Source organism: Sceloporus undulatus, chromosome 2, assembly GCF_019175285.1.
Source record: "Sceloporus undulatus isolate JIND9_A2432 ecotype Alabama chromosome 2, SceUnd_v1.1, whole genome shotgun sequence".
NCBI lineage: Eukaryota > Metazoa > Chordata > Lepidosauria > Squamata > Phrynosomatidae > Sceloporus > Sceloporus undulatus.
This window is the reverse complement of record NC_056523.1, coordinates 138414656-138441460: the sequence shown is the minus strand read 5'-3', so window position 1 is coordinate 138441460 and position 26805 is coordinate 138414656. Positions and strand designations below refer to the sequence as shown.

The 26805-nt window shown below is 40.7% G+C and overlaps 2 protein-coding genes across 4 annotated transcripts in view; one reads left to right on the top strand and one right to left on the bottom strand.

Moving 5' to 3' along the window:
• The window catches only part of LOC121922112 (ATP-dependent DNA helicase Q5-like), a 43935-nt gene extending 33191 nt beyond the window's left edge, over positions 1 to 10744 (bottom strand). For both annotated transcript variants that reach the window (XM_042451072.1, XM_042451073.1), the window contains exons 1-5: positions 10431 to 10744; positions 8233 to 8365; positions 4799 to 4920; positions 2557 to 3075; positions 1023 to 1128 (exon numbers count right to left, since the gene is read on the bottom strand). In XM_042451072.1, the coding sequence (XP_042307006.1) occupies positions 1023 to 1128; positions 2557 to 3075; positions 4799 to 4920; positions 8233 to 8365; positions 10431 to 10538 (988 nt within the window). In that variant the 5' untranslated portion in view covers positions 10539 to 10744. The remainder of the gene's footprint in view (positions 1 to 1022; positions 1129 to 2556; positions 3076 to 4798; positions 4921 to 8232; positions 8366 to 10430) is intronic.
• A 98-nt stretch (positions 10745 to 10842) lies between these two features.
• The window catches only part of LOC121921566 (SAP30 binding protein), a 107024-nt gene continuing 91061 nt past the window's right edge, over positions 10843 to 26805 (top strand). The window contains exons 1-3 of one of the 2 annotated variants that reach the window (XM_042449812.1): positions 10843 to 10984; positions 12863 to 12969; positions 20567 to 20614. In XM_042449812.1, coding sequence (XP_042305746.1) covers positions 10870 to 10984; positions 12863 to 12969; positions 20567 to 20614 — 270 coding nt within the window. In that variant the 5' untranslated portion in view covers positions 10843 to 10869. Of the gene's footprint in view, positions 10985 to 12859; positions 12970 to 20566; positions 20615 to 26805 lie in introns of both variants that reach the window. The other variant, XM_042449811.1, reaches the window with a different exon arrangement.

Genomic DNA, 26805 nt, shown 5'->3' with positions numbered 1-26805 from the left:
AATGCAGACAGTTCCCCGGCAGCCTATTCCCAGTGACTTGCTTCTGAGTGGATCCTTTCCCATGTTCTGGGAAAGTTGCATTGGCAAAATGCTGCAGTTTGCCAAGGCTGTGTTCCAAGAGTGTTCTTAGAAATCATGGCCTGCCACCAAAGGAAACGTTTCCTGAGGAGGTGGCATCTTTTCTTTAGAAATAGGGACAGAAAAAGTTTTTTCTGTCTTCCTTGACAACCACTCTGTCTTTTTGACTCTGGCCACCACAGCACCACTGGTGTTTGCTGGTGAGTGCCCCACTTAGTATTTTTAAGTACATTGTAACAGTATCTCACAAATCTTTCCATGGGCTTGCTTTACTAGCCCAAACAGATCAAAGAATGTGCCATAAAAATAATTAGGCACCTAAAAAAAGGAACCAATAAGCTCCAAAGTGAAGGCATTTTCTTTATTCATGTCCAGTTAAAAGTAGACAGTTTTATTTAGTCAGATCTAGATCGATTTTAACTCCCCAAAATTGCACAAAAGGATCTCAACAAAAAAAAAAATGGTGCCACAGGAGAACTGTCTCAGAGAAATCATTAGTAACAGCAATGATTATCATGCTGTACACCACACATCTTATTCTTCCTCTCCACCTATCATCTGAGTTTCAGCACCAGGCAAAACTCAGCCCACAATGCTCGATGTAGGATAAAACATGGCTATCCAAGAAATAAAGATATTGGTAAGCAAGCCTGCTGAAATACAGAAGAGATGTTTCTTCTAATATAGGCCATTCCTCATCCCTTTCCCTAGCAGTGTAAGAACTAATATACACTCAGCCAAACAGTCATATGATTCTTACCACTGATGCCACAAGGTTTCCATAAAATGGCCTTGTATGACAAAACTTTCAGACAAAGCACAAAATTTTTTTATGATTCAGTTGCCAGAAGTTAACTGACCATTCTCTAAAGCTAGAACAGAAACAAAGCAACTCTTTTACACATTGAATAAAGAATTGCTCAAAGCAATACAACTTACACTACCTGCATGATATGCCTTGGCTTTCAACCCTCTGTAGCTCAGCTCGATAGCCACCTGTTCACAGACTTCTCTCATCCTGCAGTAGATAATTCCACAGCCAGAGTAAGCCTGCACAAGTGGAGAATAGGTAATAGCAATTAAAATGATACAAGTAAATCCAGACATTATTAAATAGTGCTAGAGTGGAAGTGGGGGAAGAGTTGGGTACCCACACAGGTTGTATGGAAAACCACTGAAGGCTATCTGTGGGCTCCGGGTTCATCACTGGCCTCCAGCTGACATATTTCACAACAAGAAGATCAACAACAAAATCATTTCCATGAGTACTCAATTCAATGTAATCTACTCCTAGGGAAACACTGTAATCCCAAGTACATTTACCTGAGAGTAAATACACAGAACAAAGTAGGACACTTACTTAAAAATACGTAAGGCATTGCTGAAGGGGACAGGCAAGCTGCTGGCAGCTAAGGCTAGCCAAAATTTACAGATCAGTGTGTCTGATCATTACCATTTGAACACAGGGTGCAGGCATTTAAAAAAAAAAACATGACAATGGTCATGGCTGTCTATAACAGAATTCTGGAGAATTGCAGATTACAGTTTCCAAACTGCAGCCATTCATTCCCATTTGGCTCCTTCTACCAGGTAAACTAAGTAGGAATTTAAACTTTAGTATGACTTCCAAGCTGAGGCTTCTGACTGTTGTGCTCCTTAACAAGTCAGAATCCCAAGCCAGAGTTTAATTTTGCATACATTCTGGCTTGGTTGGGAGAAATATGGAGCTCTAGTTTGCATGACATTTGTTACCTGTCATCATGTTGGCTTCGGAGATTACCACACAGAGGAGCAAAGTATCCTTGTCCTGTCCTTAACCTGTGATATTCGCGCAATCGGGGGAAGATTATCACACCCCTGGGTGCTTATCCAGTTCTTCTCCCATCCATAAAGAGTAATGGAGTTTCCATTAATACCAAATGATGGGCCCATTACTCTTTATGGACGGGAGAAGAAAGGGATAAGTGCATGTTTGTGTGTGTGTGATAAACTTCACCCAGTCGCATGAACACCAAAGGTAAGGACGGGAGCAATTTTCTTTGCTCTCGTCTAATAATCTCCACTGATTTATGTTAACCGTATGAATGAGAGATGTGAAAGACACTCTGTTATTGACAGCCTGTTTAAATTTGCAACACAGAGTGCAGACATTTTTAAAAGAACATGATAATGGTCATGGCTGCTCATAACAATAAATCAGAATTTTGGAGAATTGCAGATTACTGTTCCCAAACTGCAGCCCTTTCATTCTCATTTAGGTTCTTTTGCCAGCAAGTAAACTATGCAGAAATTCAAACTTTAGTATGACTTGCAAGCTAGGGCTTCTGACCTATTTTCCCCCACACAACCCTCTTTTTCACACTGTGCCAAGAAGGTAACTTCTAAGAAAAATCAATTCCCATGTTTTGTCTTAGAGTGTAAGCTACCTAGAATTATTGCAAGACAAAAAACTTGAAGTTTCTTAGAGATTTAACTCACCCCTGAAACATTCGGGTTCCCAAGAGACTTCAGACAGAAATCCTTCAGGTTTTCATAAGGATCTTTTAAGAGCTCTTTAAACTGCACATCATAGAACAGATTGGGCCTGAAGCATGGTGTCTTGAAAGTGACAACAGGGAGCTTTAGTTTAAGTGATGCTATGATATCATCCTGAACACGCTTAGTAGCTGTGGCAGTGAGGGCTATGCACGGTGTGTTGGGTATGCGACAACGCAAGGAGCCAAGCCGCAAGTAATCTGGTCGGAAGTCATGTCCCCACTGCGAAACACAGTGAGCCTCATCAACTATCAGGTAGGAGAGAAGGTTGCGAGACACCAAAACCTCCAAGGTGGGTTGAAAGGAGGAGGAAGCTGCCATCTCTGGTGTGATGTACAAGAGCTTTGTCTGAGGTCTGTCACTTGCCAAATCTGTTAGGATGGTCTTTTTCTCCTGAGCAGAGATCTTGGAGTTAAGAGAGTTTACTCTGACTTTTAGTGAGAGTAAATGATCCACTTGATCCTGTGAGAAAACAGCCAAGACATTTCAAAGAAAATCAAAATGAAAACAATACAGAGATAAATGGCTTTACTAGTTTTGCACTTTTCAAAACTCATCCACATACTATTTTACTTATTCCATACCATTTACAGAGGGAGTTGCACATTTGCTGGGGCTAGGGGCACAGGACCCCTGTGGAAATGAAAAAAACGCTATTAAAAAAACACTTTTTTATCTGAGAGAACACCTCTCTAAAAATCTCTAGGTCCTCCCAGGCAATTCTATGATCAACGTCTGCCGGATTCTGACCACAGAATCGCACTAGAGGACCTTCAAATCACTACAAAAGTGATTTATCTAGGAATCTCTAGGTCCTCCATAGTTACTCTATGTTCAACTTCCAGCAGAGTTATGCTGGAGGACCTAGAGAGAACATATTAATAAAATCTGTGAATAAATAAATCTGCAAAAGTCAAAGCCGCAAATGTGGAGGGCTGACTAAATTATTTTAAATAAATTAATAACTGACTTAATCCACTGTTAAGACCAACTTCCTCTGTGTTATTACCCACATTAGCTATGGCTATAGGGAGTCTGACAACGTCACTTTTTCTCTTGAGATAAAACCTTCAAGTCTTAGGCGCATTACAGACGGGCCTAAGAGGCGCCATCCTTGCGCCGCGATTATGCGCGAGGGGCGGCGCTTCCGGATGCGCCTTGCCCCTCGCGCATAACCGATATGTCAAGATAGCGGCGCCCTATACAGATGGGTGCCGCCATCTTGATGTAGCGGACGCTGTGCGTCCGCACGTCCCAACCCGGAAGAGACGTCGCGAGTGTGCACTTTGGCACTTGCGATGTCTCTTCCGGGTTGCCGGAAAGAGCGCGATTTTCGCACTCCTTTTTTGCTGCGCGGAGAAGTCACGCGGTTTGGCTGCTGCAGCTCCTCTACGCTGCAACCGGCAGCGGCCTGAGACCGCCCCTTTTGGGCGGTCTGTAACGGGCCTTAGTTATCCTAGTGATAAGGATTATGGGTAATGCAGTCCAAAAATATCTGTAAGGCAACTGTTGCCCACCCCACTAAAAAACAGTAGTATCAACATCAGATATATCAACATAGTAGTAAACTACACTTACTGAATCAAATTTAGCTGACAAGGTAATTTAGATAAGGCATCAGTTTTGTTTCAGATATCTCAGATTTTTACTCTCTTAAATGAAATACAACATCTCAAAAGGGCAGGGAAATTGCAGGAACTGAACTTAATGAGGACAAGCAGCAATCTGGTGCTTATTACCCAAGTGCTCCTGCTTACTAAAAAAAACCACACTTTTGGTTGATAGATTTAAAGTAAAGCTTTAACCCAGCAGCAACTGACACTACATTTCCCCCCACACCCAAGCAAGCCAGAGAATGAACCCATCAAATACACTCTGAATTCTTTTCTCCCTTGTTCAGAGTGAAACAAGACAAAGCACCAGCTGTTCATGGGCACAAAACAGATATGCAGTTAGTTTAGATACTTCCACTTCAACTAGTTGTGATCAGGCTCATCCTCAATGAGCCAGGGTTCTCACATCTCCTTGGCTTTTAAATATTTTTTCCAAATTCAATTTTTACCAACTTGCACAAAATGTACAAAGATTTTTTCATTGACAACTGAATGAGGCAAGTAGTGTGGAGAGAGCTGTCACGTCTCATCTCTCCACAGAATCCATTCCCTTACAAAACAGAAAATGTTACCTGAATCAGTGCAATTAAAGGTGAAACAACAATGGTGATGCCTGTTGCAATGACTGCAGGAAGCTGGTAACACAGGGATTTCCCTGCCCCAGTGGGCATGCATATGAAGACATCCTTCTCCCCTGCAAAGGCAATAATGCAGTGTTCAAGGCTTTAAAAAATTCAGTGGTTCTCAGGATTCTGTTCTGGATGCAGTGTTCTATGGCAAAACAGACAGTACTTATAGCATATCAGCCTAAACATAATTCTGACTGCGTAGTACATGATGACTATTGGTAATTAAAAACCCTACAGTAGAAAAATCCAATAAACAGACACTTCTGTCCATGGCCAATCAAGGGCACAAGTTGATCAACAACCAACCAACCAACCCGCCCCCAAACCAGTTTATTAGCCTAAATCATTGCAGAGCCACAGACACAAACATATGTGAAACAGCAAAACTCTTAAATATCTTTTTACTAGGTTTTGACTCCAGCTGGAAGAAACACACCTATACGAAGTAATCTGCCTTTGGTTCCTTCTACAAAGAATCAATATTTGACAGGCGGAACTATACACAGTCCTTTGCTCACAGGCATCCTTCTGTTGCTCTCTTTCCCTGTCAACCCAGTGTTAAGCCACAATGCCTTCAGATCATCTAGTTTTTTATTATCGATGTTAATGGGAAACTAGGGTTACCAGGTTTGGAACAAGAAAAACTATTCTAATAACCACCTCAAGTTGCTCATTGTTTGATAATTTATAATTCAACCTTTAAGCAAAAAGTTCTCAAGGCAGTTCACAATCAACAGGTAACAGCAGAACACCTCAAAAACAGCACCCTTAATTCTCTGGCTGATGGGGTAAGAACATGTTTATCTTTGGTTCTGCAACCTCAGGATAATCAATATTTGGAGCAGATTATTATTATTATTATTATTATTATTATTATTATTATTAGGCAGGGAAGGGATTATGTTCTTACAGCCACTCTTTCTTTGATCAATTAATTCCCCTCTGGTCTTTTTCCTGTCATGATATCCTCCTGGGAGGCTGGCCTCAGTAACCCTTGGTCTTCAAGCAGCATTAAAAAACAAAGAGGCTGATTTACGATCCAGGCTAGGTTTGAATGTTATTTAAGAATCATAGAATCATAGAGTTGGAAGAGACCGCATGGGCCATCCAGTCCAACCCCCTGCCATGCAGGAAATCAAATCAAAGCATCCCCAATAGATGGCCATCTAGCCTCTGCTTGAAGACCTCCAAGGAAGGAGACTCCACTACACTCCGAGGGAGTGTGTTCCACTATCAAACAGCCCTTACTGTCAGGAAGTTCTTCCTTTGTTGAGGTGGAATCTCTTTTCCTGTAGAAAACAAGCTTGCTCCCTCCTCAATATGGTAGGCTAGGGTCTAATTTAGACGCAAGGGCAAAACAAACTGCTCCAAAGGAGAGGCTTGAAGTCCCCCCGAGAAAGTGGGATTGGGGCTGTGGCAACCGCATGGCACATCACTAAAGTGCCTGGAAGCGGGCCCAAGTGTGGACAGGCGGATGGCATAAAACCAGCTTCCAATTGCCTTCAGAGCTTGCATCGTGAAAACACTGCACTCTTAAGCCACTCAGACAGCGGTGCAAAGGGGTGATCTGTATCGCACCACAGTCAATCTTGTTGCTGTTGAATACCTTCAAGTCACTTCCGACTTATAAAGACCCTAAGGTGAACCCATCATGAGATTTTCTTGGCAGGTTTCTTCGGGGGGGGGGGGGGGGGGGTCGCTTTCCCCCCCCTGTTTGAGTGTGGTTTGTCCAAGCCAACTCAAAATGGGTTTCTATGACCAGGCAGGAATCTGAATGTTGGGCTATGACGCCAGAGTCATAGCCCAACACTCAAACCACTACAACACACTAAAGATACTTAAAATACTGATATCTACTAGTCAAATAAGCAATAATTAATACAAGTCTCACTGATTTCAGTTATTAAGCCTGGATCTGACCTCCCACCCATCCACTCCCAGTTTCCCTAATTTAGATATACAGTAACTGGAAATTACACTCATCCCTCCATATTTGCGGCTTTGATATTTGCGGCTTTGGTTATTCACGAAATTGATTAATAGGTCCTTCAGTGCAACTCTATGGTCAACTTTAACTAAAAGTTGCACTGAAAGACCTAGAGATTCCTAGAGAGAATACTCTACTAGGCATTTGTAGCTCCTCCAGTGCAGCCCTATGGTTAGTGTCTGTTGACCACAGAGTTGCACTGGAGGACCTAGAGATTCCTAGAGATGTGTCATCTCAGGTAAAAACATGGTGTTTTTGTTATTTGCAGTTTTTCCATATTCACGGGGGTCTTGTGCCCCTAACCCTAGCAAATATGGAGGGACAAGTGTATAATTAATTTGGACTAATTGCATTTTACCAAAACAAAACATGATGTGTGCAGGCACAAGACTTGTTCATAAACAACTATGTCTGCACAGACATATAAATTTACTCGCTAGCAAACACCACTGAACTCCGTGAGACTTATTTCTAAGCAAACATATTTAGGACCTTTCTTCAAACCTAAGGACTTTCTATAACCAGAGAAAACTAGGATACAGACACTTAGGAGAGGGGTGGAGAAACTGCTCTCTAGAAGTTACTTGACTCCTCTTCCCACCAGAAGCCAACAGAGCAAAAACCACATACCACTTATTTGGAAATAAATTTCAACATTTAAGAGGAATTATGCACTGATATCCTTTGAACTGCAAAGTTAGTGAAGCATTCACAATATTAAATTTTTTTTTACAAAGTTCTAGAAAAGTTATCCAATCAAGCCAGGTTTCATTATTTTGCTTACGATTTGAATAAAACCAGAATTGAAGTGGTAGTACCCATAATCTTTCAAATTGGTTCACACCAATTCCCATGTAAAATTGGCATGAATGGGCCCAAATCCACATTTCTCCCCAAAAAATCTGAAGTTTTTTTTAAAAATCAGTCCCAAGATTGCACAAAAACATTCAGCATATCAATGCAAGTGTAACTATGCTTAGTTACTATTGGTTCATAAAGTGTGCATCCTAGAGAGAGAAAAACTGAAACAACAAGTGTTTGTTTAGGAGGTACCTGAAACTGTAGATGGACAGGACCCCAAAACCTTACTATGGTCTTTGTTTGGGTTCTGTTAGATACCACATCAAGTTGAGTGGCTCTGCCATCAATGTGAATTTGTACAGCATAACAAAAAATACTTCATATTACTGAGATTACATTCAGTAGCACAAAGGTTTCAACAGTGTTATTCACTCTGTAATCATGATGGTAATATGACCGGGAATTTTGTTTGCTGTTATGTTTTTACATCTAGCAGAACCTGGAGTTTTAGAAAGCATGACAAGAACAAGGAAAAGACTAAATCTTTCAGCCTTACTATAGATTTCAGAGAAATACACTTGTAGTTTACCTTTCACCACAGTTAAGGTTGCACTCTGCTGTAGCGGGGTTTTGAAAGAGTCAAATCCAAAGATCTTTTTCAAAGTCTGATGAACTCTGTCTACTCTTGAGGAAGAACTGCTACTCATCTTACAAGGAGATAACTGGAGATAATTCAAAGGAGGGGGTAAGGAGAGGGTTTCCATGTAATTATTTTCTTTGCTATGCTTCATGCATTGTCACAAGAAACTTTTACCATCAGAGTGCAATGTTCTTTAAAATGGCAGTTTGGACAGCATGTTGAAGATCTATCTCATTTTGATTAAGCATCACTTTTATTTTTACACAGTCACTGTATCAGCTACACTTCTTCATCTAGTAATGAACACTTTTTAATAGCTTTTGGCCTGCTAGAAAACTAAACACTCCCTACAGGGAACTGGCCCTCCCTTTACTTCCAGTGCATCAGTATGGTAGCCTTTTCATTATGTTACTGCTTTTAAAAATGAATCTTCAAATTTTATAAGGCAACACTTTAATCCATCTGATGTTCACCACTTTAATTAAAGTGAATTAAATCTTCACTTTAACTCACCCAAATTTCACACTCTTTAAGGGAGGGAGGAATGAAACTGGAGTGATTCTGACAGAGATAAGGAGCCCAGCTCCCACAATTACTCTGCAACCTAACCATCAAGTTCCAAATACTATCCATTCTCTCATTTTCACCTTTATTTTTTATTATACCTCTCAAATGCCTTTCCAGAGCCAAACTGTCAGAGGGCACTGGCAGAACCGATGTATGAGAAGTGTTCCCTAGGGACTAAAAGTAGCCTTAACAGAAACTGTTTTCCTCACAGACTCCCAATACCCTTCTGCTTTGACATGACAGACCAGTCACTCCCCCAGGGAGCCCTGAAGCAGGACAGTTGTTTTATTTTAAGTGCATGGTGCACACAATATGTATTAATACAAGAGTCCTCCCTCCTGCACATGCCAGAAAAGGACTCTTCGTAGGGAAGGGTTTGAACCCAGGGAAACCTTGTTGCTTTAATGCAGGAACACTAAGTAGGCTGACCACACATGTCAGTTTAAATGGGACAGTATCATTTTTTTGATATTTCCAGACAATCCCCTTGTTTTAATATGTCAGTTTTGTCCCGTTCTCAAGAAAAAATGCCCTGTTATGTTGCAAATATGGTTTGATGATCCCCATTTGAAATTGTGGTTGTCAAAACCAAAAAATACCCCAAAAAATGTGTCATGGAGTGTGAGAAGTTTTATGAAAAGGTGTTGAAAAACCGAAATTTGCTGCATAACATGACTTAATTGGAGAAACATTCATGGTATGATTGTGGTGAAATACAGCCCCTCCTCTAAATCTCCCAAAATTTGCGTATGAGTTCTGTCACTGAAGAATAATTGTTAGCTCAACGGGTTCATGGAATAACACTTTTGTTAGCATCCTGGGCTAAATGTCTCACAAAATCACAGTTCCCAGAATTCCCTAGCATTGAGCCAGGGCAGTTAAAGCGGTCTCAAACTGGATTTGGACAAGGAAATATGGTCAGCCTCACACTAACTGGCTGATATGAAAGCCCTGAATCTCCATATTCTCACATACCTAAGGCATGCATGTATCACATACATACTGTATCTGTCCCTGCCTTTCCCTCCACCAAATGCACCTGAGGAAGTAGACTGCAGTCTACGAAACCTCATGCTGCCAACTTCTTCCATTTAGTGAGTGTCAAAGGTGCTACAAGATCTGTCTACAGACTAGCACTGCTATATCTCTGAAAGAAAGAAGTTGGCAGTATGAGTCTTCATGGACTTCAGTCTGTGCAGCTGAGGAAGTAGACTGAGGTCTAGGAGATCTTGCCAAGTTCTTTCTTTCGGTGAGTCCCAAAGGGGCTGCGAGGTCTCTCTACTACTACGGATTCTACAGACTGACACCATGGCTATGGCTTTGAACTCTGCCCCTCCACAGGCAGCCCTTTGAAAAGGTAGGGCAAGGGACACGCTTTGCACCCTCCTGGACTCCATTATACCCAACCCCACAACGGTCTCCATATGATTTGCGTCCTCCTGAGGCCGGGGTAGCATCACTCTCTCCTCCTGCGCCTGGAGAAGTGGGCTGATGCCCAGGAAGGCTAAACTAAAGGCCGGTGACCTTCCCTCCCCCCCTCCTTGCTCTCTTCCCTCCTTTTTATGCTGCAAGAAACTAACACGGCTACTTCTTCCAAAACTTGAGGGAACTATGGCTGCGTATTCCTTCTCAGCGCTCCAAACCCGTTTCCTTCCGCCATCGCAGCCTGGGGCCCCGCGTCTGCGCATGCTCACTCCCCGGCGACAGGCAGCTCCAACCTCCTCGGACGTTCGGTCGCGGGTTGATGACGTAGACCGCCACTCATTTCCTCCTCCCTCTTGGAGCCAAAACCCCCCGTTTGTTTTATTTTGTTCACCATTCTACCCGCAGCCCCAAATAGATAGAGAGGTATAGCTATGGCTGGGCGATGTGAGACCCCCGTTAGTAGGCCCCGGCGGCCATTTTGTGAGGGTGGATTGCTTGGTTGCCATGGAGACCAGAGGGCTCCCTCCCGTCGCCCTCGGCGCGTTGCGTGCGTCACTCTCTCGCGCCGGAAGTCTCGGCGCTTCAAGGGGGAAAATGGCGGCGGCGAAAAAGAGCGTTCTTTCTTCGTTGGCGGTTTACGCGGAAGATTCCGAGCCCGAATCCGAGAGCGAGGCCGGCGGGGCGGGCAGCGAGCGAGGCGCGGGGAACGGTGAGGAGGCCGTTGGGGAGGCCGTTGGTGCGGGCCTGGCCGGGTCTGCCGAGGAGGGCTCTCCCTCGCGGCGCCTGTGGGAGGGGAGCTGGGCGGGAGGAGTCGTTCCATGGGGAGCTTCCCTGGGGTCAGGCCTCCTTCCCCAGGGGCTCGCCTAAGTGGGTGAAGGTAAAGGCAAACAAAAGCACCCTCCACCCTGGACCTGTGCCAAGAAGCCACTACTATTGGATTCTAAGGGAAGGGTTTGCAGACGTAGTCTTGCAGCTGTGCCAGAAAATCCAGTCAGGGAGATCCCCTCTGAACAAATCGTGCCAAGAAAGCCCCATGATAGGGCTGCCGTAACAAGTCAGGACTGACTTGAAGGCACACAACCACAGCAACAATGTGGAGATGCCAGCCACAGATGCCGTCAGCATCAGAAAGAGGCTCTTCTAGGACATGGCCACATAGCCCCCAAACCCCACAAAAAACTAAGTGTGGATCGTTTTAACATGTGCTCATTTTATTTGTCTTTTTACATTGATGTGTGTTTCAAGTCGGCATCTTTTTAATCTATCCTGCTTATGTGTTAATTGCTGTTCCCCACCGCTATTAATGGGGATAGATGGGTAAGAAACAGTTGTTGTTATTATTATTATTATTATTATTATTATTACTGTTTATTAATTAATGCAACAACCACTTTTGCTCAAAGGATCCCAAAGCTGGTACAAGATCCCCTTGCATTCTGATATTCCAGACTAACACGGTTGTGTGTCTTTTACCCCTGGTTTGGTCTGCAAAGGGATTTTGTAGCACTTAAGTCTATGAAAGCTTATGTTACCAAGTTCTGCCTTCCTTTTCTGCCTCAGCCTCAGAGGTGCTACAGGATCCCATAGCATACTGATCCAGGCCAATATGGTGTTTGAATTCCCCTTGTTCCACTGAGCTCCAAGGTTGCAGTGGAGGGGGATCTTTTTTCTGCCCACTTTTAGGTGGAGAGGGTGGGAGGGGAGGGGGAAAACCTTCCTTCTCTTTGTGATTGTGGAGCAAAAGATGGTATTTTGTGGCTCATCTTCATTCTTGGGTTTTTACCCATATTTATATACAACCTTTTTTTAATCAAGCTTGAGCCTGCGTAATTAATTATCCTCTTCCCTCTTTATCCTTGTAAAAACCTCATAGAGTAGGTCAGAATGAGGCAAAGTAACACTAAGGGTGCTTGAACCTTGTCCACTCAAGTCACTAACATTTAAATTGCTCAAGTTCTTTACTGGGCTTCATGAGTATTGAGTGAGCAAGGGATGTCATTTTCACTAGACAGGGCTGCCCTATATTGGGTCAGGCTATTATTCCATCTGCTACAGTGGTTCCTATTCCAGTGGATGCTTGCCCTCCTAGGTTTCAACTAAACTAGTAGTTCAATACTAAACTAGTAGTTCAAGTAATGAAGTGTTTCTCCCCCCATCCCCACTCCCAGCATTCCTAACAGTGCTGTGGGGATTTCTAAGGTTTCCTGAGGGGTTCATAACTTTTCCCTTTCAAGCTGTATAATTTACATACCCACAGTTTTAATACCCCTTGTTATTTCTTAACAAGAATTGACAGGAATTTTTATGTGTAATTAATGTTGCCTAATTTTTTAGAAGACATACTCTTCAGTATTTAAAGGGGGGGGGGGGGGGTTAGTCCCTAAATTTAGACCTGTAATTATGAGGGATGCAGCATATTTGTGGCCTTCACAAATACACTGGCTTCTATCACCCAACTTATAAGAGAGAGAGAGAAGGAGATGTATTTTAGTTAAGTATTCTTCCTTTGCCTATATTACCACTGGGATATCAAATTAGTACTGAGACTCTTAATTATTTTTCTTCCTCAATTTGGTTGCACTAGAAGAAAAAGGAGGGCTTGTTTCAGAAGGCTATGGAGAAGATGACTTTAATAAAATGGAAGGTGAAGAAGATGGTTATGATGACGACGACGATGAAAACAGCAGGCAGTCGGTAGGTACTTGTGTTATTTTTGCTATTTTAATGCTAGATGCATCTTTGTTGTGTTTTCTGGTGCAGAATGTAAAACAAACATGCTAGCTTCTTGTCCCTTCTTTGTTTTTCCTATTTATGCAGATTATTCTGAATGTATTTCTAAGGAGTCTGTGTTCATGGGTTGCTAGATTAAAATGTCTCTCCACCCCCACCCACAAAAAAGGCAAACATCTGGTGATTCAATTGATACCAGGATCTTTGATATCCATTTGTTCTAGTTAACAATGTCTGTGGTTACTCCTCAAACTGTTCATGTTTATGAGTGCATGCCAAGATGGCTAGTATAAGTGACATGTGCTCTAGATTAACTGCAAAAGCTTTTAAGTATCTTTTTCTCTAACTGAGCAAGGTGATCTTTATGGAGTAAGATGTCAAAGACAACAAGTTATATATTAAGCCCATACAGACAGGCCAAAATAAAGCTGCTTCGGGTCACTTTGGAGGTATGCTGTTTAAATGATGCATGTATCCTAAGAGGCCAGAAACCACGCCAAAGCCTCGCTCCAGTTCTAAGGTCTGGAACGCAACTTCTGGCCTCTTAAGATACATGTCATTTTAAAAGCATACCTCCAAAGTGACCCAAGGCAGCTTTATTTTGTTCTGTCTGTACAAGCCCTGTTGGTATGCTAGAGTGTTCTGCTTAAAACAAAGACAGGGCAGATGATGGAATGAGTGTTTCACTCCCTCATGACCACCTCTGTTTTAAAAAACTTTGCATGCCATGTAATTCAAGACGATTGTGGCCAACCAACTGATAATTTTGCTTTTCTCATTGGGAAAATTTGAACTTGAATGAATTAACTAATAGTGAAGAGAACAAAGGTAGGAGTTCAACAAAGATAACCCAGCAAAGATAAACTCTTCTAGAACTTGGCCACATAGCCTGAAAACCCCACAAAAACCTATAACCCAGCAAGTTAGTCTGCCTAAATGTTGGAGGAGTTACATTCTTGGGGCTGGAAGCTGAAGCATCCTTTGTTTATTTCCACTGTGGAAACAACAAATAAGCTACCTTATTACAGAGTGGCACAAGTTAAAATTCTTCCTTCTGTTTAAATTTTCATACCTGTATTTTCTGAAAACTGCAATGGTCATACTTGTCACAAGGGAAGAATTTCCCAAATGCAGATGATGAGAAGAAGAAATTAGAAAACACTGGGTTTTGACTGAAACTTGAATGCGAACTTGGGCTGGTGTTCCTGGACTTTATGAAACTGGGATACTGTGGAGATTAACAACTTTCATGATTCATTCTGTGTGAAGGAGTTTATTCACATAAAAGGCCGCCTATCAGAAAAATAACTCAATCCAGTATAATCATTAAGGGACTGGTCATTTTCTACTTACCTTTGACCAGATGTGATTGCTGATAAAGTAAGAATCAAGAACTCATTTTATCTATGAAGTTTTAGAATTTATTGTGGTGTGAATTTGAAGACAATTTTTAGTATTTTGATTATTTTAGTATTTTAATATTAAGATACATTTTTTAAATTTTAAAAATATTTCTAAAGGCATAAGTATCAAGGTGTATAGTATAGGAGGATAAAACAATTTGTTTTATATACCATCTGTACCTTAGCATGATCTCTATTTGGGCCTAGTTTAGAAAAGCCTCAGCTGAAAGTACACTACAGTACTCAGTTTTGTCCAGAAATCAATATTAGACTGTTATGGTTTAGTAAAGGATGAAAAGGAATCTGAAGTAAGTGAGCAGTGGCTGGATCAAAAGATCATAGATCTACCTCCGGCTTATAGTTTTGGCTCTTTAAAGAGTGTTTGTGTAACAGTTGAGGTCAAGGATGATGGAACTTAGGCAGAAAACTCTTCTCTGTACTCCTCCAATGAAAGTGCTATAAATTGGTCCATCAACTCAGGTTTGGCTGAGTCAAATCTTTCATCATCTAAACAAAGACAGTTCTCTTCATATAAAGAAACAGTAAATACACTTAAAGAAAAGATGAGCAAACCTGACTCAACAGCAACAAATTATAAACCCCCTCATGTTGGTCTTTTATGAGATCAGTGTTTTTTAGCTGAGCAAACTATTATAGAAATATTAGTTGAATTGGTAATGCTTAAGATTTCAGCTGTACACCCCCCCCCCCCCCCGGGCCAGTTTTTTTAATCCAAGAAAAGGAGGTCACTGTTGGACTGGAAGATTATGAAGATGCTGATAAACCAGAAGCAGTCAAATCACCCATAAGCTCTGCAATAAAGCAATTAAATGTTATTATGGAGTATTGGAACTTGAATTCTGAAACCTATCCTAAAGCTAGTAAAAATGGACAAGGTTCTAGTAATAATAAAGCAGCCTCTGTTCTTAGTCTTACTCATTGTCATCCAAAATTCCAGACAGTAGATGAGTATCTAGATTAGTATTCACATACTGTTTCTCTCTCTGAACAATATACAACTATATTCTACCAAATGTTGCATTACAAAGCCCCAATAGGTCATCTGTAAATTAGGATTTGGATAATTCAAGCAGGCTCCCTACCTTTTCCATACAGTAAGACAGACTAGGGAAAATTTCAGAGGGCAGTGGGAAAACATCCCAAATATCCCCCCACAAAAAAGGGTGAATTGAAGATCTGTTCCTAATTATTGCCAGCACATGGAAATGTCTTTAAACAAATGGCCAATGGGTATACATAACTGGCTAGTGAAGAAATTAGGTAGAGCAACGATATCTGCAAAAGAATATTTATCAGAAATTCATTCTGCTATGGGGGCTGCTCTGAATTTAAGCAATGGTGTCTTCTACAAGTGTCTATCTCAGGGTGGACAAAGAGATAGCAAAGAAGTGACATTTCAAGACCCTGATGTGTGGTGTAAATTTTGTCTCTATTGCATATGTTCACTAACAGAGACCTGATGTTTGAAGAGAAGCAGCCACAAAATAAGTGCTGTCATTGGTATCCTAATCCTCCACCACTTGCATTACAGAGAATGAGAAAAAAGCAATTTAGAAATGGTAACTGGAGTGGAAGAAGATAAAAGAATCACAATTATAAAATTGCTCTCTTTATTACATGACCAAATAATGTCCAGTTAGTATCTTATAGACAAGAAAACAAGAACAAATACATTGGCTGTCAAATGAAAAATGATATATTTGGCCAGGTCAAAACAGTAAGTTATATCTAGAGTAACTAAGGCAGGATACAGACCACCCAAAAAGGGTGGTCTGTCCACACCTTGTTTTGCTGCGTGAGGGAGTCACAGCTGACAAACTGCGCGGCTCCCTCGTGCCGCAAAAAGAACCCGCAAAAAGCGGGTTCTTTCTGCAGTGCCATAAGGACGTCGCAGTGCGCCAATGGTGCACTCGTGACATCCTTATGGGGTGTGACGTGTGGACACTAAACATCCATAGTGTCAAAATGGCAGTGCCTGTGTATATAGGGTGCTGCCATTTTGATGCCCTTGTCACGTGCTAGGGGTGTGGCACATATGGGCGAGGCACGTATGGGCGAGGCGCGTACGGGCGAGGCGCGTACGGGCGGTGCGCCCTTGGCCAACCCCTAGCACGTGACGGGCGCTCCAAAGGCCCATCTAGATCGGGCCTAAGTCCTTTTCTAGAAACTTAAAAAGTAAAATAGGCCTAACGTCAAGAGTACAGTAGAAATAATTATTTTTGTCAGAGAACTAATTTTGAGCCTTTCAAATCATTAACTAAAAATTGCAATTGATTACACACAAAACATAGACGATTTGATATACAGTCAGCCCTTCGCATTGCCAGAGGATATGTTCCAGGCCCCCCTCACGGATAAGAAAAAACATAGGACCTCAAGTCCCATTATCTCCAATGGTGTCACACCATGCGCATGACTGCTTGCATGGCCACACACATGCATCCCTGTTGAGAATGATGGGGCTTGCTGTCCATGGATGCTCAGATCCACGGATGGTGAGAGCCCACTCTAATGTCCTGGAACCTGCCAGGCTGGGAAAATAAAGTGGCAGATATGGAATGTATCGGGACTCTTCAAAATATGTTATGATTTGCCTGGAAGAGACCTGAGCACACAAACTTAATCCTCCTTACCTCCAGGGCTATAACATACTCAGCCAGTTGTAAGGAAATCTAAGAAGGGTCAAGGAAGTGGTGGTCTTTTATTTCAATAAATTTGACTGGAAAGTCTCAGATGGTGGATTTTGGTATGCTAAAAGGATATGCTTTTACATCATGTGTTCTATCAATAGTCTGATGCCTTATCTCTGTCCTTTGGAAATTTGAAAATGGAAAAGATTACTATTTGGTGCTTTCATAAACAGATGGGTTAAATTGCTGTATTAGTTAACTGGCTTTCCCACTCTCCCCTTCTGTATGAAATCTTCTATAAAAGAATGGTGTGGGACAAAAGTAGTTTTTTCTATCTTTTTGCTGCCTACTTGTATTATGTGTGACAGGTTCTAATCATTTAAGCTGTACACAGTAATTCCTCAAAAGTGGAGTATGATTTGATCTTTTGGTTTGAAATAATATTTTTTCGCATTTAGAGAATAATGTTAAACAGTTAATCCTTAAACTGTGTTGTAAAATTGCTAGATATTGCAATGGCAATTTGTAATAGCTTATGGTGACAAAGATTTTTTTTTGGAGGGGGGGGAATCATCACATATATAGTACATCATCCATAACGTGTTTTGGAGAGTTATTTCCAACTAGAATTTTGTGAACATAAATTGACTTTTACTAATTTGCAAAAAGCAAAATAAATATTATTGGAGCATGTGATATCTTCTCTGTATCTGTGTTGTTTTTATCTGCTTATGCATACCATTTACCTACACATTGCTTGCATATAACTGATTGTAAATGCAGAATTAATAGGATCCTTAGGAACTAAGTTCTGTTTCCAAATGAATGACTTTAAATATTTGCTCAATTTTTTTTGAAAATGAGAAATCTGCATTCAGTAGATGGAAGTAGTTAAAGATCTCACAATCTTATGACTAAGTGTTGGCACTACTAGTGTGGTAGGCTGGACCATTGTTTTTAAGGTGCAACTGGGCCACTATAGTCAGATATGTTCCTTTATGTATAGTGAAATCAGAAGTAGGTCTTATTTCTTCACCAGTTTCCTCTTTGTACTTACCAGATAATGTCCCTATCTTATTGTACAATAAAGATTCAAATAACCTCTATATACTTTTTGTCAAGCATTCATCAATATATCCATTGTTACTGGCGAGAGAGAAGTAAATGCCTGAAGCTAGTCCTAATTTCACTACAAATAGGGTAGCAAAGTAGCTCCAGAACAAGCCTTAAATAAATAATAGCATTTCAGTAAATCACTTTTACTATAAAGTTGAATTATAGTCAGCCCTGTTTTGAAGGGACCCAGTGTGATATATTGGATTGAGTGCTGGACTAGGTCTCTGGGAGACCAGGGTTCAGTCCCCATTCAGCTATAGAAACCCATTGGGTAGCAAGTCACACTCTCGGCTTAAGAGAAAGGCAATGACAGATCTTCTCTGACTAAATCTCACCAAGAAAACCCTAAGAGGGGGTCACCATAAGACAGAGTTGACTGGAAGACATGTAAGAACAAAATAACAAATTGACTTGAAAGGCTGAAGAACATCCTTTCTTACTTCATCAGAATCTGGTTTTGTTTATTTCATTCCTATCTGCTTTTTCTGCATAAAATATCTTCAGCACAGCATGTACACAGGAGCATCAACAACACTTAAAATCTTTTAAAGAGTAGGACTAGTAAAATAGTGATATAACTGAACTAGAGCAAATCAATTAAAACAGCAGAAAAGATTGTATGCAAAATGCCTATCTGAATAAATCGTTTCTATGTCTAATTTAAAAAGCTGTAAATAAGAGATCCTATCAGATGTCTCACAACTGTGATGTCACTACCAAGAAGACCCAGTCCTTAAGTCCCCCCAGCCAGAGAACAGGGGCCTAAAATTGTTCTTGAGGTTTGGACAGGCTCATGGGTAAAAGCAGTCCTTGAGGTAACTGGGCCTCATGCTGGTAAAAGCCTTAAGGGTCAATAGTAGGAGTTGAACTTAAATCTGGAAATGAATGAATAACCAGTGGTAGATGTGCTCCAATTACACCAGCCAATGTTCTGACGACTAGGTTTTGTACTGAATTGCAGCCATATATATTGATGTCTGCAGTAATCAAGTCATAATCTGATTTGATGGCATGAAGAAGTGAGGCTCCTGGTGAAAGATGCTTGTAGCTATCCAATAATGTTGGGATAATCAGGAAAATGCAAATTTTCCTTTTAAGGGAAGTGCTGTCCGATCTAGGGCAGGTGGTGCAACCTATCACCCCTAACTGACAGAATCCCTAACTAACAGTCTTTTTTGTGTGAAATAAGTTCCTTTAAGCTTATCCATGGCAAGACTGAACTGAGATATTGATTCAGGATTTTCAGTGCTTCCCTAGGATCTGAAGATAGAAATGTGAAGTGATGATACCTTGTCACAAGCCTCTTCTGTCCTACAGTCAGCCCTTGTGAACATTGGTTATAGATTGTGGGAGCTATAGTTCAAAATAACTGGAAGACACTAGGTTATTTAACCTTGAGTTATTTAACTCTGCATTATTTCTATGGTGGTTTTGTTTTTTATGCTGCAGTGCAAGGTGATCAGTTTTCCTGTTTAGGGCCTAATCCTGCATATCTCTATGCAAAATTTATTTTGGCATTAGCTTTAGTTTTGAATAATGGTATCCATAAGTGGGATCTTTGACTTTTAAGAACAAATAATCTTTGCAATAAGTGTGCTTTTAATTTTTCAGTAACATAGTATTGTAGTAAAAAGTAAAGTGAGATTCCAGTGAAACTATAATCAACTTTTTTTTTTTACTAAAAATGGGAGAAAACTAAACAGCTGTGATTTTGAATTTTCTTCTCGGTCTGAAGAAAATGTTTAGCATAGACACCAAGCAGAAAAGCTGCTATGACTACCTTGTCTGTAGAAAAAAAATAAAAAAAAGTGTACTGGTGATAGTGAAAGTTGATGTCCATTGTTGAAAGAATTGCAGAATAGTTCTGCAGCAAACATGTAAGTCAAACTACTGGTTGGTTATGCAGCTTTATGGAAATGCTTGTCTGCTAACATTGGCTTACAGTTAATGTTATCAGTTCACATTGGTTTTGTCATATCCAACATCTTGAATTATCTCCTTCAGAGGGGTGCATTCTGCTGACTTGGAACTGTGCTAGATCGTGTTTGTGGCCTTGTCTTTCATCATATCTTCATTGATACAAAAAAATGATCGTCTCACAACAAAAGCTTTTGTTTTTTCCTGTCTTGCTTTATTTTTTGAGAAATCAAATGTTATATGGACATTTAGAATCTACCAACACCTGTTTACTTATTAATAGTATATACTGTCTTTTATATTAATAGATTTTTTTTATTGGGGTGGGGCAGAGGTTATGAAAACAGCTCAGCAGAATTTAAGGGTGAAACTGAGATTTTTAATGCAAGCCTCTTGCCACACATTCAAGAATTTGCTGAGCCGTTCCCCCCTCCCCCTTTTAAAGCTTAATCCTATAAATTCTTTGTCTTGTAGGAAGATGACGATTCAGAGACTGAAAAACCTGAGGCAGATGACCTAAAGGTATTTGGAAGAGTGTTATGGTGGTATGGGAATACACTGTACAATTTAATAGTATGATTTAGCCTATCATTTGCATCTTCTGTTATTGGCAAGCCATTTTTTAACTTTTTGGGGTGGTGCATGGGATTTCTGAAAACAAGTGGTCTCAAACATTAAGTACTAAAAGAGGCAATTAAGTCAATTCATCAGAGTATGAAATAATTTGTTCATGTTTCTAATGCTCTGCTCTAATAAATATATTGTTCTTTTTTGTATCTGTAGTATCTGTGGTGTAGTTCAAGGAGTTACCAGGTCTCCTATTGGACTGTGTAACCATATTTTGAGAGATGACATGTGTACTTATCTAAATTTCTACAGTGCTTGACACTAGGTTGGATTTGTATTTAATAAAGAATGAACACATAATGAGATAAATGTAGCACATGAGCCATGATGCTGAAGGCATCTTTAGTTCAGGGGAAATGTTGTGTTCAGTGCCAGTTTTATAATTATACTTGCCATTTTCTTAACTGTGCAGTTGACAAGGAAAAGAAAATCCTAATATTCAGTTGTTTAATACCGGTGGGGACCAGAAGCATTTCAAAGTTGGAATTTTTTCAGATTTTGTGTTTGGTTGAGCTGTTTTGTCTGCAGACTATTATGGAGTTTTGGTAATCAGTATCCTGATTACCATGATCAAGGGTGGTGAGCAACTATGAAAGGGAAAGTGACTGCAGTGCCCCCAGAAGACCTTGGAGTGCCCCCCCACCCGCCACCAATCTTCCTACCAAAAATAAAAATTACTATTCTTCTCAAATGCTAAGGATAAGGGAAGCATTTCCCTTCCTTGTTTTTGGCCCCCTGGGCCATTTTATGTCCAGGAGAAGTGTTTTATTAACAACAGGAAGTGAGTGGAAGTCACTTTCTGTTGTCTTCCTATTTTATAAAAAATGGTGTTTCTTCAATTCAAAATGGCCCAGGGTGGTCCCACTATATGGTGGGAATGTTCCCCACACTCCTTAGAGCAGAACTCAACAATTTGCCAAAATTAAAATAGGCTAAACTTCTTCAGACCACAGGTTCAGGTTTTAATTAAATATTAATTATGTCATCTTCCTCCTCTTCCTGGCCCTCTTCTCAGGAGAAGGCCAAGCAGCAGAGGAGCCCTGCCTGCCCTTCTCTTCCTCCACCTGGCCTTCCTCCTCTGCTGTCCAACCTTCGTAGGAGAAAACCAGGCAAAAGAGGAGCCTTGCAGGGTGAGCATTTGCTCATCTTCCTCCACCATTAGTCCGTCTCCTTGGGAGAAAGCCAAGTAGCAAAGGAGCTTTGCAGAGTGCATGTTTTCTGTCCTCTGCCACCTGGCCTTCTCCTCAGGACAAAGCAAGGCATTGGAGGAGCCTTGCAAGGCAAGCGTTCACCCTTCCTCGTCCTCCTCCAACTCCTCATGGTCCTCTCCTCAGGAGGAGGCAGAATGGCAAAGGAGCCCCCGACTTATATGTTGTGCAGGCCTGCCCTAGAGGGAATTTTCGGGCAAAAAATTGCTTTGAAATATTTGGGGATGGAATAGTTAATTCCCTGGAGGGGGACATTTTGCCCACTCCATCTAGAACATGAAAAAACTGGAAGATGTTATCAAGGGAATATCCATGCTAGTCTGTTTCAGCAAAAAAAAAAAAAAAAAAAGAACGGTTGGAAGAAAGAACATAGTGGTGCCTTTGAGATTAACTGATTTATTTTAGCACGAGCACTCATGAATTTCAGGCCATTTCTTCAGTTGTGGAAATGGAGTACAATATTAATGCCACAGGTATTTCAGCTTATAATGGGGTACAAATTGATATGGATTTGTGATACTGGCTGTACATGTATGAGCGCATACCAATCTGTCAACCAGCTGGTATGTTTAATAATAATAATAATAATAATAATAATAATAATAATAATAATAATAATAAATTTATTTGTATCCCGCCCCTCTGAGAACAGTCGGGGCGGTTAACAAAGTTAAAAATACAAAACATATAAAATCCCTGGTACCCTCCCCTCCTTAAAAAAGTATTAAATCCAATGCAATATTTAAAAAACAGAATAAAAAACAACAACAAACAAACAAACATACAAGTTAAAAACTGACCAGAAGGTCAACAACATCATACCAACAAACAATTAGTGGGAGCAGCAGTATCTTTCCCAGACGTTTTTCTAAGGCCGGATTCTCTATTCTGGGAAGGCCTGCCAGAAGAGATCCATCTTAACAGCCTTTTTAAAGCTGTCTAAGGATGTAAGTAGACGGATCTCATCCGGCAAGCCGTTCCAGAGTCTGGGGGCGATGATGGAAAATGCCCTCTGGGAGGTATTCGAAAGCCTCGATTTTTGTGGCTGAAGTAGGCCTCTCCCAGAGGAGCGGAGTGCGTGGGGAGGATTGTAGGGGAGAAGGCGGTCCCGGAGATAGCTTGGACCCAAGCCATTTAGGGCTTTAAAGGTGATAACCAACACCTTGTACTGTGAGGTGTGGTGGCAAGACATCCTCCTTCTGTGGAAAATTAGTTCTCTTGAATTAAAAAAACTTTTCTGAGGAGAATCCCAGCTGTTTGACAGATATGTATCATCTGACAGAACTCATCAAAGGTATATGGCCAGTATCAAATTTTACATCATTCTGTATCCTATTACATTCTGATCACCCCCACCTATTTAACTGTTTAATTAGCAGTGGCATTAATATTGTACTCCATTGACATATATGAAGAATCATAGAATCGAAATCCAAGAAAACCCATGCCAAAATAAATTAGTCTGAATGGTGCTGCCAGCTTTCTCTCTTCCCACCTCTTTTATGCTGAAGCATGTTAGATAGGACTAATCATGCCCCGGGACCTTACTAGCATTTATCTGTTCTGACTTGAATTTATATTCCTCACTGTATGTTAAACTTTTTTAAGATGAATTTGAGCCTGTATTCAAATAGGCCTTGCTTTCACAATCCATAACAATGTATAGAGCCTTATAGAGCCCAGAACAATGGTTTCAAGTACAGGAAAAAATATTCCACCTCAACATTAGGAGGAACTTCCTGACAGTAAGGGCTGTTTGACAGTGGAACACACTCCCTTGGAGTGTAGTGGAGTTTCCTTCCTTGGAGGTCTTTAAGCAGAGGCTGGATGGCCATCTGTCGGGTATGCTTTGATTGAGAGTTCCTACAGGGGGATGGACTGGATGGCCCTTGTGGTCTTCCAACTCTATGATTTTAAGATTTCACACATGTGGAATATGAGCTTGGCTTTTGTCATGTACACATCTTATGGCTGTACACATTCTACACTCAAGGCACATGTACTTCAACCCTAAGAAGGCAGGAAAGTTTGCTTTATGGCTGCCACTATCCCTACTAATCACACCTGCCCATCTGCTTTTGTCAGCAAATTAAGTGTTTTATTATGGTATTAAAATTGACCTTTCATTTAATTTATATGATCTATCCCTGGGATCAGTGCAGTTTACTATAAAGTTTCTAAATCTTAGGTCCAAAACACACTGCAGAAATAACCCTGTTTGAAACCACTTCAACTGCTCTGGTTCAATGCTAGGGAATTTTTGGAATTGTAGCTTTAGCCTTCTCTGTCAGAGAACTATGGTGCCATGGTAAACTACAGTTGGCAGAATTCCCTAGCACTGAGCCAGGGCATTTAAACAGGTCTTGACTTGGATTATTTCTGCATTGTGTTTTGCACCCAAGTCAAGTTAGGGGCTCATAAATATAGACATTGAAATGAGTATACTAGACTAAACAATATTAAAACATAGTAAATATAAAGGCAAATTACACCATCAAGAATAGGGATTATGCCAGCATAACTATTTTTCTGGCATCGCACAAAGAGATTTCCAGTGCCTCCTTACACAGCAGTTTTACTGGGCAGCACTCAGGTGGAGCTCCACTCTTAGCCCCCTTGCAGAGCTAGGTTCCCATCACCTTGATGTCCCAGAATTCATTGTACGGTAAGTAAACTGCTGGGCTTCACAGCCCCTTGGCTTGAGATAGGAGCTCAGCCAAAATCTATATTTTAAGAAACACATCAAAGCACCCTTATCACATCATAAATAACTAGTGCCAAGAGCCATGTAGGCAGTCACCTCCTTAAAGTACTTGTGAATGAAATACTGCAGAGCGTGCCCATGTCTCTGGAGCCATCCCCCAATGTAGATGGATAGTTGCTAGTGCTACCCAGTTCTAGAATGCTTCTCCAGCTGTCGCACCACCTTGAAATGGCCTGAAGATATGCAAGCAGCTTATTTTCCACCTCATACGTCAAGCTATTTTACTGTAGACCCTTAGCAGCCATTTCCTTTCCAAAATGTGTCTCGAGCACCAAGATATCAAGAAAAGGAGCTTTGATAATCCTTTCTTAAAACATGTGTGTGATTCCAATGCTACACCTGTGAATGCCTTAAAAGCTGGGATTTGAAAGTTAAGCAGTGGCTTTGTACCTTCTTTGTCCATGCAGTGGCAGTATTTCTTTACTACTTTTTTCTAGTCTGTTCATCTCTCTCTGAACCCAACTGACATGTCTAAAGCCATTTGACATGCGTTATGAGAAATCTTGAGATAAAGACACTGATAAGGTGAGAGGATTATCATGTGGATAGTTTAAATGTCCAAATGTAATAGACGTCAGTACAGTAATTACACTTCGGAAAGTATAGATTTATTATTCTCAGGCTGTATACTGTAAACATAATCTATGAATATAAAGAGATGGCTCCCTCTTCCATTTATAATTGTTGTACTGTATAGTTCATGTGACTATTAGAAGAGGCAAGAAGTACGCATTAAAGCAGAAGCAATGTTAGTTCATTTCAAAAATCCTTGGGAAATGTTTTTATTAGGACAAACTAAATACATACACATTTGTGGTCAAGGCTTTGAAGTCTCCCAGACGTCTTCATCTCTTAGACGTTACAAGAAACCATAGAAGAAAATGATAGAAAACATTCTGGATTTTGATAGGCTTCATATCTTCTGGACATGTTTAAAATTGGGAAGGATTGCATCTATAGCATATCAGTGGGACCAGTAGCCATCTAAGGTGAATTGTGTTGTTGCCTTAATCTTCTGCATGCACTGCATTAACATGCTTTGCTTTGTGTTGATCAAATAATATCAGTGAACCAACAGCATACTAGTGCAGCATTTGCTATACTGACTTTAAGCTATGGAATGTTTGTATGGAGCTACCAAACTGAGTCAATTGTTTATGTAGCATATTGTTCTCTTTCTTGACTGGTAGTGACTCTTCTGAGCCTTAGAAATCTTTTTTATTACCTGCTACTTGCATGTTTGATTCCTGAAAGCTCAATAAAAATAAATGAACTGGAGTACTTGTGCATGCAAAGCATGTGTTCTAATATATATTCCACTTACATAACACTAAATACTGGAAGCAATGTAGGGTCACTTGCGGCATTTTCCTTTTACTTGAGTTTACAAAGGTCTTGAAGAAATGCATGCAAACAATGTTTGACTCTAAAGTGAACCCATAATGGGATTTTCTTGGCAAGATTGGTTCAAAGTTTTCCTCTGATGCTAAGGTGTGACTTGCTCAAGGTTACTCTGTGGGTTTCCAAGGCCAAGCGAGATTTGAACCCTGGTCTCCAGAGTTGTAGCCCAACACTGAGCCACTGCACCAAACTGGCTTAGAGAGCCATTATTATCAATACCATGTAGTACACTCAACATCACATTTTTTAAAAAAAAAAATCACCATTCATCCAATTATATTTAAATTCCAGGTAGAAGTTAAGAATACTTGTTTGATTCTGGGGTTTGTTTGTTTTTTAGTGTTTTCAGTAGCAGACTACTACATGCTATGTTAAACTGTTACATGTTCATTGACGGCAGCTGTTATTCTGAAGTCCAGGTAGTAACTTATGTTGCTCTTGTTGATCTTACTGTAAATAATAGAGGTCAACACTTTCCAGGTGGCTGCTTTTTTCTGGCTTTCCAGTCATACTGCATAGTAGAACAGCCTGTCCTTGTGTGCTTTTCAAGTCCAGACACTAATAATGTCAAAGGTTGATTTCCTCTTTAGCCCCAGGGCAAGGCTAGTTGAGGGTGGGCATCATTTTTTAGAAAAACATAATCCCTGAATGCTGATGGAAGACAGACATCACAAATACTTAGAAGATATTACTATCATATAATATAAAAATAA